At 46.0% G+C, this 13,959-nt stretch overlaps 1 protein-coding gene across 5 annotated transcripts; it reads right to left on the bottom strand.

The window, feature by feature from the left end:
- Positions 1-8,491: 8,491 nt before the first annotated feature.
- Positions 8,492-13,755, bottom strand: LOC125552836 (protein CORTICAL MICROTUBULE DISORDERING 1). Of its 5 annotated transcripts, none has more exons than XM_048716526.2 (6): positions 13,455-13,755; positions 12,939-13,108; positions 10,416-11,105; positions 9,806-10,207; positions 9,533-9,624; positions 8,492-9,428 (listed from the first exon to the last, which is right to left on the bottom strand). In XM_048716526.2, exons 3-6 carry the CDS (start codon positions 11,070-11,072, stop codon positions 8,807-8,809), a joined length of 1,773 nt encoding a protein of 590 aa, XP_048572483.1. In that variant the 5' UTR covers positions 11,073-11,105; positions 12,939-13,108; positions 13,455-13,755; the 3' UTR covers positions 8,492-8,806. The 5 variants fall into 5 exon arrangements, with proteins under 5 accessions (XP_048572483.1, XP_048572482.1, XP_048572480.1 ...); XM_048716525.2 differs by lacking the exon at positions 13,455-13,755 and adding an exon at positions 13,287-13,428; XM_048716523.2 differs by lacking the exon at positions 12,939-13,108 and having other exon boundaries at positions 13,455-13,751.
- Between the last annotated feature and the right edge of the window lie 204 nt (positions 13,756-13,959).

The raw sequence follows: 13,959 nt of genomic DNA, 5'->3' as shown, positions 1-13,959 counted from the left end.
ATAACCAAACGGGAAGCCCCTAGTGCGCTTTAAGCCGCGTCTTGGGGCGTGCCGCAGTTGTGCCCCCCTCCCCACCTGTGCCCATGGTATTTTTAATGCATAATTATATACGCGCGGCACGAGTTTCGCCGTTGGGCTGGGATTGGGGTGGCTGCCGTATTGCTACGCGAGCTCAGATTGCGCCAGGCGATCTATTTGCCGATTGCCCCAAATGCGCTTGAAGGTGTCCGGGCTTTGAAGCGCCGAACTGGTTGATTGCCTTGAGAGGCTGCTTTGCGCTTCTGCTGCGAGGGCCGCGGTGTGCTCCTCTGTTCGGAGAGAGCGCTCTGTGTTTCCATTAACTGTAATAACTCCGCGAGGTCCTGGCATCTTGAGCTTGAGGTATGCATAATGCGGTACCGCATTGAATCTAGCAAATGCGGTTCGCCCGAGCAGCGCGTGATAACCACTGCAGAACGGGATTATATCGAAGATTAACTCTTCGCTTCGGAAATTATCCGGGGATCCGAAGATCACTTCCAGTGTAATTGAGCCTGTGCAATGGGCCTCCATACCTGGAATGACGCCTTTAAAGGTCGTTTTTGTGGGTTTGATCCTTGAGGGGTCTATACCCATTTTGCGCACTGTGTCCTGATAAAGCAGATTCAGGCTGCTGCCGCCATCCATAAGGACTCGAGTGAGGTGGAATCCGTCAATGATTGGGTCTAGGACCAGTGCGGCAAATCCGCCATGACGGATACTAGTGGGGTGGTCCCTGCGATCGAAGGTGATCGGACAGGAGGACTAAGGGTTGAACTTTGGGGCGACTGGCTCCGACGCATATACGTCCCTGAGCGCACGCTTCCGCTCCCTCTTGGGGATGTGGGTCGCGTATATCATGTTCACCATCCACACTTGCGGGGGAAACCTCTTCTGCCCTCCGGTGTGCGGCTGCCGGGGCTCCTCCTCGTCATTGCTATGCGGCCCCTTGTCCTTGTTTTCGGCAATTAACTTGCCGGCCTGCTTGAACACCCAACAATCCCTGTTGGTGTGATTGGCTGGCTTGTCTGGGGTTCCGTGTATTTGACACGAGCGATCGAGTATACGGTCCAAGCTGGACGGACCCGGCGTACTTTGTTTGAATGGCTTTTTCCGCTGACCGGGTTTAGAGCCTTTGAATCCGGCATTGACTGTCGTATCCTCGGTGTTTTCGCTATTAATACGGCGCTTATGTTTGTTGCGACGTGACCTGCTATTGCCGTCCTTGGTATCCGAGGTACCATGGTTCTTTGATATGTTATTACTGCGAGCCAGCCAACTGTCTTCTCCCGCGCAAAAGCGGGTCATGAGCGTCGTGAGAGCTGCCATAGATTTTGGCTTTTCCTGACCAAGGTGCCGGGCTAGCCACTCGCCTCAGATGTTGTGTTTGAAAGCCGCTAAGGCCTCTGCATCCAGACAATCGACGATCTGATTTTTCTTTGTAAGGAACCGAGTCCAGAATTGCCTGGCCGACTCTTCTGGTTGCTGAATTATGTGGCTCAAGTCATCGGCATCTGGTGGTCGCACATAAGTGCCCTGAAAGTTGTCGAGGAATGCGGCTTCCAGATCTTCCCAACAGCTAATGGAGTCCGCTGTCAAGCTGTTAAGCCAATGCCGCGCTGGTCCTTTGAGCTTTAGTGGGAGGTATTTGATGGTGTGTAAGTCATCACCGCGGGCCATGTGGATGTGGAGGAGGAAATCCTCGATCCATACTGCGGGATCTGTTGTGTCGTCGTATGATTCAATATTTACAGGTTTGAAACCTTCTGGGAATTGATGTTCCATTACTTCGTCTGTGAAGCATAAGGGGTGTGCGGCGCCTCTGTATTGGGCTATATCGCAACGCAGCTCGAATGGGTCTCGCCCGCTGTGTTCGGCCTGGCCGGATTTGCTTTTACTGTATCTGGCGTGACGTTTATCGTCTCGCAGAGTGGTGCGCCCTCGTGATCCGTAAATCGATCTTGCATGCTTTGCTTTGTCCTCCAATATGTCTCGCAGTGTTGGAAATATGCCCTAGAGGCAATAATAAATTAGTTATTATTATATTTCCTTGTTCATGATAATCGTTTATTATCCATGCTAGAATTGTATTGATAGGAAACTCAGATACATGTGTGGATACATAGACAACACCATGTCCCTAGTAAGCCTCTAGTTGACTAGCTCGTTGATCAATAGATGGTTACGGTTTCCTGACCATGGACATTGGATGTCATTGATAACGGGATCACATCATTAGGAGAATGATGTGATGGACAAAGACCCAATCCTAAGCCTAGCACAAGATCATGTAGTTCGTATGCTAAAGCTTTTCTAATGTCAAGTATCATTTCCTTAGACCATGAGATTGTGCAACTCCCGGATACCGTAGGAGTGCTTTGGGTGTGCCAAACGTCACAACGTAACTGGGTGGCTATAAAGGTACACTACAGGTATCTCCGAAAGTGTCTGTTGGGTTGGCACGAATCGAGACTGGGATTTGTCACTCCGTGTAAACGGAGAGGTATCTCTGGGCCCACTCGGTAGGACATCATCATAATGTGCACAATGTGATCAAGGAGTTGATCACGGGATGATGTGTTATGGAATGAGTAAAGAGACTTGCCGGTAACGAGATTGAACAAGGTATCGGGATACCGACGATCGAATCTCGGGCAAGTGTCGTACCGATAGACAAAGGGAATTGTATACGGGATTGATTAAGTCCTTGATATCGTGGTTCATCCAATGAGATCATCGTGGAACATGTGGGAGCCAACATGGGTATCCAGATCCCGCTGTTGGTTATTGACCGGAGAGTCATCTCGGTCATGTCTGCATGTCTCCCGAACCCGTAGGGTCTACACACTTAAGGTTCGGTGATGCTAGGGTTATAGAGATATTAGTATGCAGTAACCTGAAAGTTGTTCGGAGTCCCGGATGAGATCCCGGACGTCACGAGGAGTTCCGGAATGGTCCGGAGGTAAAGAATTATATATAGGAAGTGCTATTTCGGCCATCGGGACAAGTTTCGGGGTCACCGGTATTGTACCAGGACCACCGGAAGGGTCCCGGGGGTCCACCGGGTGGGGCCACATGGGCTGTAGGGGGTGCGCCTTGGCCTATATGGGACAAGGGCACTAGCCCCAAGAGGCCCATGCGCCAAGAGAAGAGAGAAAGGAAGAGTCCTAAAGGGGGAAGGCACCTCTGAGGTGCCTTGGGGAGGAGGGACTCCTCCCCTGGCCGCACCCTTCCTTGGAGGAAGGGCCAAGGCTGCGCCTCCCCCCTCTCCCTTGGCCCTATATATAGTGGGGGGAAGGGAGGGCAGCCCAACCTAAGCGCTGGCGCCTCCCTCTCCCTCCCATGACACATCTCCCTCCTCCTGCAGCGCTTGGCGAAGCCCTGTTGGAATCCCGCTACTTCCACCACCACGCCGTCGTGCTGCTGGATCTCCATCAACCTCTCCTCCCCCTTGCTGGATCAACAAGAAGGAGACGTCGTTGCCCCGTACGTGTGTTGAACGCGGAGGTGCCGTCCGTTCTGCGCTAGGATCATCGGTGATTTGGATCACGACGAGTACGACTCCATCAACCCCGTTCTCTTGAACGCTTCCGCGCGCGATCTACAAGGGTATGTAGATCCACTCCTCCCTCGTTGCTAGATGACTCCATAGATTGATCTTGGTGATGCGTAGAAAATTTTGAATTTCTGCTACGTTCCCCAACACGCAGGTCTGGCTGAGCTTTTGGCTGGGATGCCTCTCTATCGCGGCCACGAGGTGGCCGATCAGCCGTATCATACGCTTCCTCCTCCAGTCGGGGTAGTAACCTGCACTTTGGGTAATTCTTGGAGGGGCGCTCGAGTTTATATTCCTCGGCCGCGAGGACTTCTGTCCATCTGTCAGCTAGCAGATCTTGATCAGCTTGAAGCTGTTGCTGCTTTTTCTTCAGGCTATTTGCCGTGACCATAAGACGGCACTTGAAGCGCTCTTGTTCGACGGGATCCTCTGGTACAGCGAATTCATCGTCGCCGAGGCTTGCCTCGTCTTCGGAGGGGGGCATGTAATTGTCATCCTCCTCCTCTCCATCTGCCGCTCTCTCAGGAGAGCTGGTTCCTCCATCCTCCTGCTCTGAATCTTGCTGGAGGGGAATGTTGTTGTCTTTGGCACTATCCGGAGTGTTATTATCTCCTGTGCCGGTATCACCACTTTTGCTTTGGCGGGACCTAGAGCGGCGCCGCTGACGTCGGCGCTTGGGTTGCTTCTTGGAGGGGTCATCCTCCGCTATCTCATCGTCATTGCCTTCTTTGGGTGTATCCACCATGTATATGTCATATGACGAGGTGGCTTTCCAGTGCCCTATAGGCGCTGGTTCATGTTCGTCTCCTACATCGTCGTCCATACCGTCGATGTCTTCGGAGTCGAAGTCGAGCATGTCGGTTAAATCATCGACAGTGGCTACGAAGTGGGTGGTGGGTGGGCGTCGAATTTCTTCGTCGTCAGCATCCCAATCCTGTTGGCCATAGTCCGGCAAGGGCTCTCCTGACAAAGAGAGAGACCTTAGTGAATTCAGAATGTCGCCGAAGGGCGAGTGCTGAAAGATATCCGCGGCGGTGAATTCCATGATCAGCGCCCAATCGAATTCGATTGGCAGGGGCGCGGACGGTTCGGAGTCCGGAAAAGAGTCCGGCACCTTGGAGTCACGGGCTTTGCAGAGGATTAGGCTGGTGTTCGGCTCGATCGCCGTTGAGACTGCAGCCCCTGAGGCGGTGTCTAGCCACCCGTCCTCGATTGGCGCAGTTGGCTCCGAGCTAAGGGTCGGAGCTGATGCGGGCGCGGCCTCTGGGGTACTGTTCGACGGCAGAGCTAGGTCATACCCGTCGTGATAGTGCGGCGCGCCCGGCTGTAGCTCGAAGCCGTCGAAAATCAAGTCTCCGCGGATGTCGGCCGTGTAGTTCAAACTTCCAAATCCGACCTGACAGCCAGGGGCATAGCTTTCAATCTGCTCCAGGTGGCCAAGCGAATTAGCCCGCAGTGCAAAGCCGCCGAATACGAAGATCTGTCCGGGGAGAAAAGTCTCGCCCTGGACCGCATCGCTATCGATGATAGTAGGAGCCATCAAGCCTAAGGGCGACGACACAGAGGAACTCTCAATGAAAGCACCAATGTCGGTGTCAAAACCGGCGGATCTCGGGTAGGGGTCCCGAACTGTGCGTCTAGGCCGGATGGTAACAGGAGGCAGGGGACACAATGTTTTACCCAGGTTCGGGCCCTCTTGATGGAGGTAAAACCCTACGTCCTGCTTGATTAATATTGATGATATGGGTAGTACAAGAGTAGATCTACCACGAGATCAGAGAGGCTAAACCCTAGAAGCTAGCCTATGGTATGATTGTATGTTGTGGTTGTTGTTGTCCTACGGACTAAAACCCTCCGGTTTATATAAACACCGGAGAGGGTTAGGGTTACACAAGGTCGGTTACAAAGAAGGAGATATCCATATTCGTATTGCCTAGCTTGCCTTCCACGCCAAGTAGAGTCCCATCCGGACACGAGACGAAGTCTTTAATCTTGTATCTTCATAGTCCAACAGTCCGGTCAAAGGATATAGTCCAGCTGTACGGAGACCCCCTAATCCAGGACTCTCTTAATCATGTATACAAATTTTTGAAGTGAAATAAATGAAAATACTATATTCATTCTTAGCAGCGTTTACTGTGGCGCTGCCACCATTGTTGGGCGGGCTTCGAATGGCGGCGACAGCGAGAGAGGACGGAAGGAAGGAGAAGGGAGTTCGGCGAGAAGCTAGAGATTCCTCCCAGTCGCCCATGGGAGCGCCTCGGGAGGGGGGGAGGGGTGATGTCTCGCCTAGTACGAGATGATAGTCCGTCTCGCACTAGGCAATCACTAGATGAGCCGGCCCAATGTGGATTTTTGGGAGGTGGTTTTAGGCTAGATGATACTCCGTCTCGCACTAGGCAGGACCATTTTGGACCAGCTTAAGAATATTCTACATGTTTTTTTTTGTGTCTTTCTTCATCAGTTTTCCTCATTTTTTCAAGACATGTCTACTTTTTTCAATGCACAACATACATTTCTTGTATGCACGTCCAATACATTTTTGATACATGTTGAAAAGTTACAATTACAAAATTTACATTTTTTTTCAAATACATGTTGTGAAGATTTTTTTGCATACATGTTAACATTTTACAAATAGACGGTGAGCATTTGTTTTGACTAATATGCGGACATTTTTATTGTATAAACTTTCTTTTAACGAACATTTTTGGAACACATGAATGATGGTTTTTTTAATGACATCATTTTTTAAATGCATGAACATTATTTTACATTGCATAATTTTTTTGAAATGAGTGAAACTTTTTTAAATGTCATGTTTTTTACTGCCATAATGTTTTTAAAAAGTTGTGCGACCATTTGTTTTACACTGCATGGAAAAAATTGGGCGTTTGATAAACACTTTAAAAAAATTGAAGTAACATAATGTATGAAATGTATACATTAAGAATACTAGCAAATATGCCCATGCGTTGCAATGGAAGAAAAACTATCATATTATACAGGTGTGGTAGATATAAAAAAAGTCTGAATCAAATGCCAGGATAAGATAGAGACTTTAAAAATACCATTTCACAAACTATGTCTGAGTGATGTCATGATAAGATAAGGGTCTTTTAAAATGTCAATTCAAAAAAAAATGTGATGGTCTCATCATGACTTGATTTCCTAAGGCGCCACAACAAAATATTGTTTGGCTGAGCAAACTGCATTGATGGACCGTACTTGAGCTAGACCGATGAATTATTTGTCTCGCCTTACCTAGCATAGCGCGGTGTTTACCATAACCATTACTATGGTACCAGAATAAACATAGCTGTGTATGGAGGCAAAATAGACATTTAGTCATTTTCATATAGTTTACAAAAACTAACCCATGGGAAGCTGTGTCAATGTTTTTAAATTCCAGAATATGTTTCGAATACTGGGTCATTTTAAAAAATGAACTTTTTTATTACATGAAAATTTACTTAAAATCATGATTTTCTTTAATATGCGAACAATTTTTTAAAATCATGAACATTTTATGATTTCCCGAATGTTTTTTGAATTCAATAACTGTTTATGACTTCTCAATATATCTTTTAATAAACTCGCAACTTTTTGAAATTTGGTTCTTTTGAATACATGCTTACATGCTTTGAAGATTTTTTAAAATACATTTTAACATTTTCCAAATAGATGGTGAACATTTGTTTTGACTACGCGAACATTTTTTATTGTATAAACTTTCTTTTAAATGGCACGGACATTTTTTGAAATGCATGAATGTCTTTAAATTTTATTTTTTAGTGACACTGTTTTTCTAGATGCACGAAAATTATTTGGCATTGTATGAACATTTTCTGAAACGTGTGAAACATTTTTTGAAACGTGTGAAACATTTTTTAAATGTCATGAACAGTTTTTTACTGCTATATAATGTTTTTAGTAGTTGTGCGAGCATTTTCTTACACTGCATGAAAAAATGGACGTGTGATAAACACTTTTTAGAAAAAAGTAAGTGACATAATGTATGAAATATATATATATTAAGAATATTTCAATATATAAATAAATAAGAATAAAATGAACAAAACAAACTAACGAACATACATCAGCAAAAGCGCGCTACTGAGCTGGTCCACTAGCCTATCGCTCCCATGCTCCATTTTTTCAAAAATGAAATATAAATGTTCCAAACAATTCTGAAAATATTTGTGGATATTGAAAATAGATGAGTGTACAATCCCTAAATATTTCAAATCAAAATTTGAAACATACATGAAGAAACAAAAAAGACTAGTCCTGATGTAAATAGTGGCGTTTTCACTTTTGTCTTTTTGTGACACTATTCATACTGGATTTGTCTTTTTTGTTTCTAAATGTATATTTCAAATTTTGATTTTAATTTTTTAGGGATTGTACAATTTGTTTCGGAATATTTCGAAATGTTTAAATTTGCATTTTGATAAATTGGAGCATGGGAACACCTGATATTCTCCCCGATTTCAAGGTACCGGGAGCAGCAAATAAGCTGGGCACCGCAGAAACCCTCTGAATTTCCCATTGTTTCTCCAGCGGATAAAGAGGAACATCCAGAGAACGTCCGTTTGGCCCGTTGGAACTGCCTCGAGGTGCCCGCAGTGGAACCACAAACACCAACAGTCTTCACACTGAACTTTCTCAGTTACGTCCATCATATGTAGCACACACTGACATGCGCGGTATTAAAAATACCAGCACAGCTATACAAATGAGAGCTTTTTTTGACATCAAAATGCTCTTTATTGCAAGGTGATCACCATATCTTCTTTTACAAGAGTATCAATAATCTCTACTGGTGGATCTTCCATCCACCACACACACACCTTACAAACGAGAGCTGATATGATATGTTTTGCGCCGCATGGTTGCGGAGTGCAGAGGCTCGAATAATTGGCAATTTTGTTTTAGGCAAGTGCAAACATTCATCCATTTGTATTGCTGGCCAGACACGACTGGAGACTTCACAAGGAACACGAGACAGCGCAAAAGGAACAAGATCGAACGAATAACTTAACGGGCAACTCAACCAGGCTATTTACATCTCTCAATCCTCTCGCTCCTACGTTATTTTGTACAGTTGGTATAAATTATGCTTCATCTCCATTCTCCTTCGCACCAGCATCTTCTTGTGTTATGTACAGCAGCACTGCTCTTGTACTTCTTCCAAGCCAAAAAACATGCAAGGCCAGCCCTGGAAAGATTTCAGCTGCAACCGTTTCTGCTTTCAAGAGCCGAGGCCGCGGTCTCGACGGTCCCGAGCAGGCACGAGTAGGCCTTCTGCTTCAGCCGCTCGATGGTTTCGACCAAACCGTCGTCAGGTTTCGCCCCCTCGCTCTGCAGCTGCTGGTCAAGCCAGTTGCTGGTCTCCTTGAGCTGCGACAGCCGGACCGCGATCTGCCCGTCGCCACCCTTGGACTGCCCTCGCACCCGTTCTCTGGTGCTGTTCTTAACTCGGCCCTCAAATTTGAATCCGGACACAAGCGCGTCTTCCAGGAAGTTCAGAAACCATGACTGTGATTCCCTTTTCAGATCGATCCATGACCTGCGTATCTCCTTGAAACCATCTTCTCTGGCCCATTCGAGCTTACCACTCGTATAGGCATCGTCGGGGTTCTTCGCTGCACCACTTCCAGCAGCTTTGTTCTGAGATGCAGAAACTTTCCTTGATGGCTTCTCCTTCTCTGGTCTGGATTCCTTGCCAGAATCTGGCGAGTTATCTTTCCAGAAAATGTTTTGCTGAATGATAAGCCGGTTTAGCTGAAAAAACTTGTTGACTGCGCCATGCGGATCCTCCTCGGCGGATTTCAGTATCTCGGTAAAAATTCTGGAGAAGGGGACATGGAAGTTAGTTTCATTCAACACATGCAGTAGCAGACAATTCATATCAAAACTACAATGCTAAAATGGAAACAGAGGTGTACTACTTACCCAAGGCCTTTCACAAGAGATGCAGCAGCAGTAGCCTCCCTTTGTGCCTCTGCTGCTACTATAAGAGCAATAGTCTTCCTCCTGACAACGGCCTATTCACCACAAAGAAATGAATGTACAGCATGTTCAGAATGATTTCGCGAAGCTTTTTTTGCACATAAAAGAATGGTTTGCAGTTCATAAATGCCCAAGTACTACATCACGACACTTGTTCAACTAATAGAAGACCTGAAATTCAGTCCTTTGTTGCAATTTAGAGATGATAAAATATACCTTTCCAGATTTGATCAAGCATGTTGGAAGGGTATCCCAGGACACGGTTTCTGTGACTCTTCTTTTAATATTAGGCACAGAAGAAACTGGACTGGAGGTAGCATTTGCCTTTGCTGGCACATTGATTCTCGGTGGTGAAGTTCTTGCTGGCGTTGGTGGTGAACTCCTGAGCTTTGGTGGTGAAGTTCTTGCTGGCGTTGATGGTGAACTCCTATAAAGCTTTGGCGGTGAGCTTCCTTCAGTTGCTGATTCCCTTTTTATGTCTCTTGGCATTTGCTTCTTCACTACAGCAGAACCGTTCTGACTGAGTGGCCTGCCACTATTCTTGCGTATTTCCTTATTAACTTCTTGTCTCGTAGAAGCTAACTTGGCATTATTAGGAGAGGTAATATTTGGCCTTTCCTGCAATAACAGCAGCAAATGTAATCACCAACCATCCTAGATGCAATTTTATGTCATATATTTGTCTGCTTAGAAGCTATTGGGCTCATATATTATCTGATCTCATATAATTACCATTAGCATATCACATTCTCAGAGCCACAATATAGCTAAGTTTAGTGTTCCGTTGTTGATCATATTTCAATTAAACCTATGATCATGCGCATACCTGAGGTTTTGACTCTTGTTTCACTTTCGTAGCACTAGAGACCAGCTTTTGGTTTGCATCGCAAACACTACTTCCTCCATTACTACTTTTGTCACTATCCATGCTAGAGTTTAGATTGGTAATTTTACCATTGTTGCTTGATATCCCAAGCATGTAACGGGAAGCAACACCGGCCTTCTGCTCTTTGATGACTACCTTCCTCTGAGAGTTTTCCTTTTCACTCTCAGACAATTCAGTTGGCTTGGTAGTTTTCTGTTGTTGATCCAATGCTTCCAAAACCCCAGAGGGAGTTGACATTTGCATCAAATCCTTCGGGTTTCCAATGAAAGGGTTCCTTCCTGGGACTGCTCTGACCCCAACAAGAACTGGAACAGGAACACTGGACTGAACCTTTTCAACATATATGAACTGTCCAAGTTGTAGTTTGTTTGATAAGATGAGTTCATTATCCTCCTTTGATAAAGACACATATGTTGAGTGCGATGAATCTGAAACTTTTATGAAGAAACCATGGTCTGGCCAAAGTTCTGAACCAGTAATTGCAGGAACGATGCTAATAACTTGGAGAAGAATTGACCGGTGTTCTCCACATACTTTCACATCAGAGTTTATATGTTTGAGAACCTTTAACAGTATCCCTGGAGTAAGAGATGCCATATTCTTCTTGAAGCCAGCTTAGCTCTCTTTTCTCTGGGGAAAATAAGATGGAAATTAAGTGTGGTATAATTAGATAATAAAATCCATACACCAACTTAAAAACTACAAGCTTGTAATACAAAATATCAAACAGTTTTTTTACAGTATCAGATAAATCACTTTGTTGTATAAAGTCCAATGGAAAATGTACAAAATAATGTGCTGTTCAAGGTACCGAAGATTCCCCCCCACCCCCCCAGAGGAATGGTTCCAACTTGAATGCTGGCTCATAGTTTGCGATACAAGGGGTGGTCGCTAAGTAAAGAAAAAGTGAGCTGTGGATTGTGTAGTGAAATTATGATGGTCCATTGAAGTTGGTAGCTCAACAGAAACATAGAATTAGTTCATACAACATATACATAAGCTCCAGCAAAGTTACCTGACTTAGCTCCTACCAAACAACCAAGTTTGACATTTCAAGTGAAAACAAAAAAATACGGCACTGGAAAAATATTCAAAAGCATGATTTTGGTCTGGAGGAATTCTAACGCACAAAAATAAATCATATGGGCATACAATTATTGTGAAATTTTGGAGCCCCAAGGTCCAACAGTTTGCAGCCTAAATTTGGCCAACTGTCTGAAGATGAATGCAACATGCCAAAAGAAAATGAAAAACCCTCAAGGTACCAAAGACTTTTCCCAGAAGGCTGATTCTAAGTTCTAATTGGGCAATGTTGGCTTGATCATGATTTGCAATACAGGGGGTGCTAGCTGAGTACAGCAAAAGTGGGCTGTGGATCAGCAATGAAGCAGTTGGTAGCTCCCTAGAAACAATAAATTAGTACAGTCAGAACATATATGTAAGAGCTTACCTCCTACTCCCTCCGTCCGGAAATACTTGTCATCAAAATGAATAAAAGGGGATGTATCTAGATGTATATTAGTTCTAGATACATCCTTTTTTATCCATTTTGATGACAAGTATTTTCGGACGGAGGGAGTACCTAACAGCACAGATTTGGCAACTTTAAAGAAAAGAAACAAAAACTGCATTGGACAAAGCTTAAAAACAACAAAAACGAACCATGTGGAACTACAACTAATGATTGGTATGAAATTATGGAGCCCCAAGCCCCAATTGTTTGCAATCTAAATGTATGAAGATGAATGCACCCGGACCAAAGAAGAACAAAGGACTGAAACAGAGCCCTGACAGCAACGGAGCCTGAGAACCAAAATCATTAAAGAAAATCCCTACCACACCACCAAACAATGTCCTTTCACAGGGCAGCCATCAAGAGTACCTACTACGTACAGCAACATATCCAACTAGAAACGTCTAATCCCAAAACTTTCCAATTTGCAGGGAGGTGGTGAGGACTTTGCTGAAGGTAAAGGTATTAGCAAAAGAGAAAAGAAGTACCGATGTTTCTTAGCTTTACAGCAAAGATTAGTAGATCACTAGACCCCATCAACTAGAATAGAACTAATGATTCTTGCAAAGCCTATATAGCTTCATCGCAAGTAACATGGGCACCCAAAAGCCACCAAACTTGCCAATTCCCATGTCTTGGCCCCCTAACAAGATTTTAAGGACTGAAATCCTGCGTGATTATCGGAGTAAGCCAACCTATATCTGTTTCTTGACTTGAAGCCAGCAAAAGTGAGACCTAACAAGCCAAGAAATAGCAGGTCTTGGGAGGAATGAGCGTTAGGCCAGGAATACAGCGAGACCAAAAACAGGAATAAAAAAACTTGTCGGCTGACTCTGAAGACACAGAAAAATGAGATTGATGTCTCAAGACTAGCCTAATTTCCAGGAGAGCAATTTCTTTCTGAAGCAAAAGTACATAACGATCGTGCAGACACATCCCCGAATAAATACCCAGAATTGAAGTCGAGGGGGTTGCTTCACGGCATGCCCTTGGTGTTACCAAGACGATAAGCTATCCTTCCTTCCCCGGAAATCACGAAACTAAAATCTCAGGTTCCTTAACGAGCAACCTCTTAACCCGCCAAAGGATTATCCATTCGTCCAAGGGGGAAGAACAAATTCTGCAAGCAAACCGCGAGAGAATTTGAAAAGGCGCAATATCTTGAGCAAACAAAACATACCAAAACCACAGAAATTCTTGGCCCCTTGTCCCGTGCAGGAGCAAGAACCAGGGCACCTGCGGAACCAGCAAGAAAGAAACAGCTCGAGTCGTGGAGCAACAACAGAGGAGGCACATACCAATTCGAACTCTTGGTCAGCTCTAGGCGACGCACGGCGACAGACGAGCGTCGCGAGGGCGGCAGGATATGAAAAGCAAGGAGCGGCTAATTCTGCGGCTGCGCCATTTCATCGAACGGGTGGTGGGAGAGGAAAGGGAAGGGAGGGGAACAGAGAGAGGAGCAGTACCTTTCGGCCTTCGGTAGTGCGCGGGGCGGAGCCGGAGCCGGAGCCGGAGCCGTGGAGGTGGAAAGTCGGGGGGGAGCCGAGCCAGCCCAAGGCGAAGAAGAGACGGTTGGACCCTCTCCAGGGCGGAATAAAAAGGGAGAGGCAGACGAGGTAGGCGACGAGGCTCCCAACCGCCCGCAACTGTCGTTCGAGCCCCTGGCCTGACACACACGCCGTCGGCCGGGGCCCGGGGGCTCGTCAAGCATCCTCTTTGCTGCTGCCGCAGGCCGGTGGCGTCCTCGCTGACACGTGGGGCCGGCAAAGCTCGTAACATGCACCGCTCCGGTGTACTGTACTAGTAGTATTACTACGTGTGCGCACAAACCTTGATCATGAGTGGTACCGCGACGTGTCACGTCGCGTGACGTCACCGGCGGCAGACACGCCTTCTTCCTCTGAATTGCGTCAGGATCTCCTCGTTCTCCTATGAATGCTCCGCTGCACGGACGGACGGGCGCATGGTGGA

The sequence above is a fragment of the Triticum urartu genome, chromosome 4A (assembly GCF_056163025.1).
Source record: "Triticum urartu cultivar PI428250 chromosome 4A, HENAU_Tu73, whole genome shotgun sequence".
Taxonomy (NCBI): Eukaryota; Viridiplantae; Streptophyta; class Magnoliopsida; order Poales; family Poaceae; genus Triticum; species Triticum urartu.
Note: the sequence above shows the minus strand (reverse complement) of the source record. Positions and strands in the feature narration are given on the sequence as shown.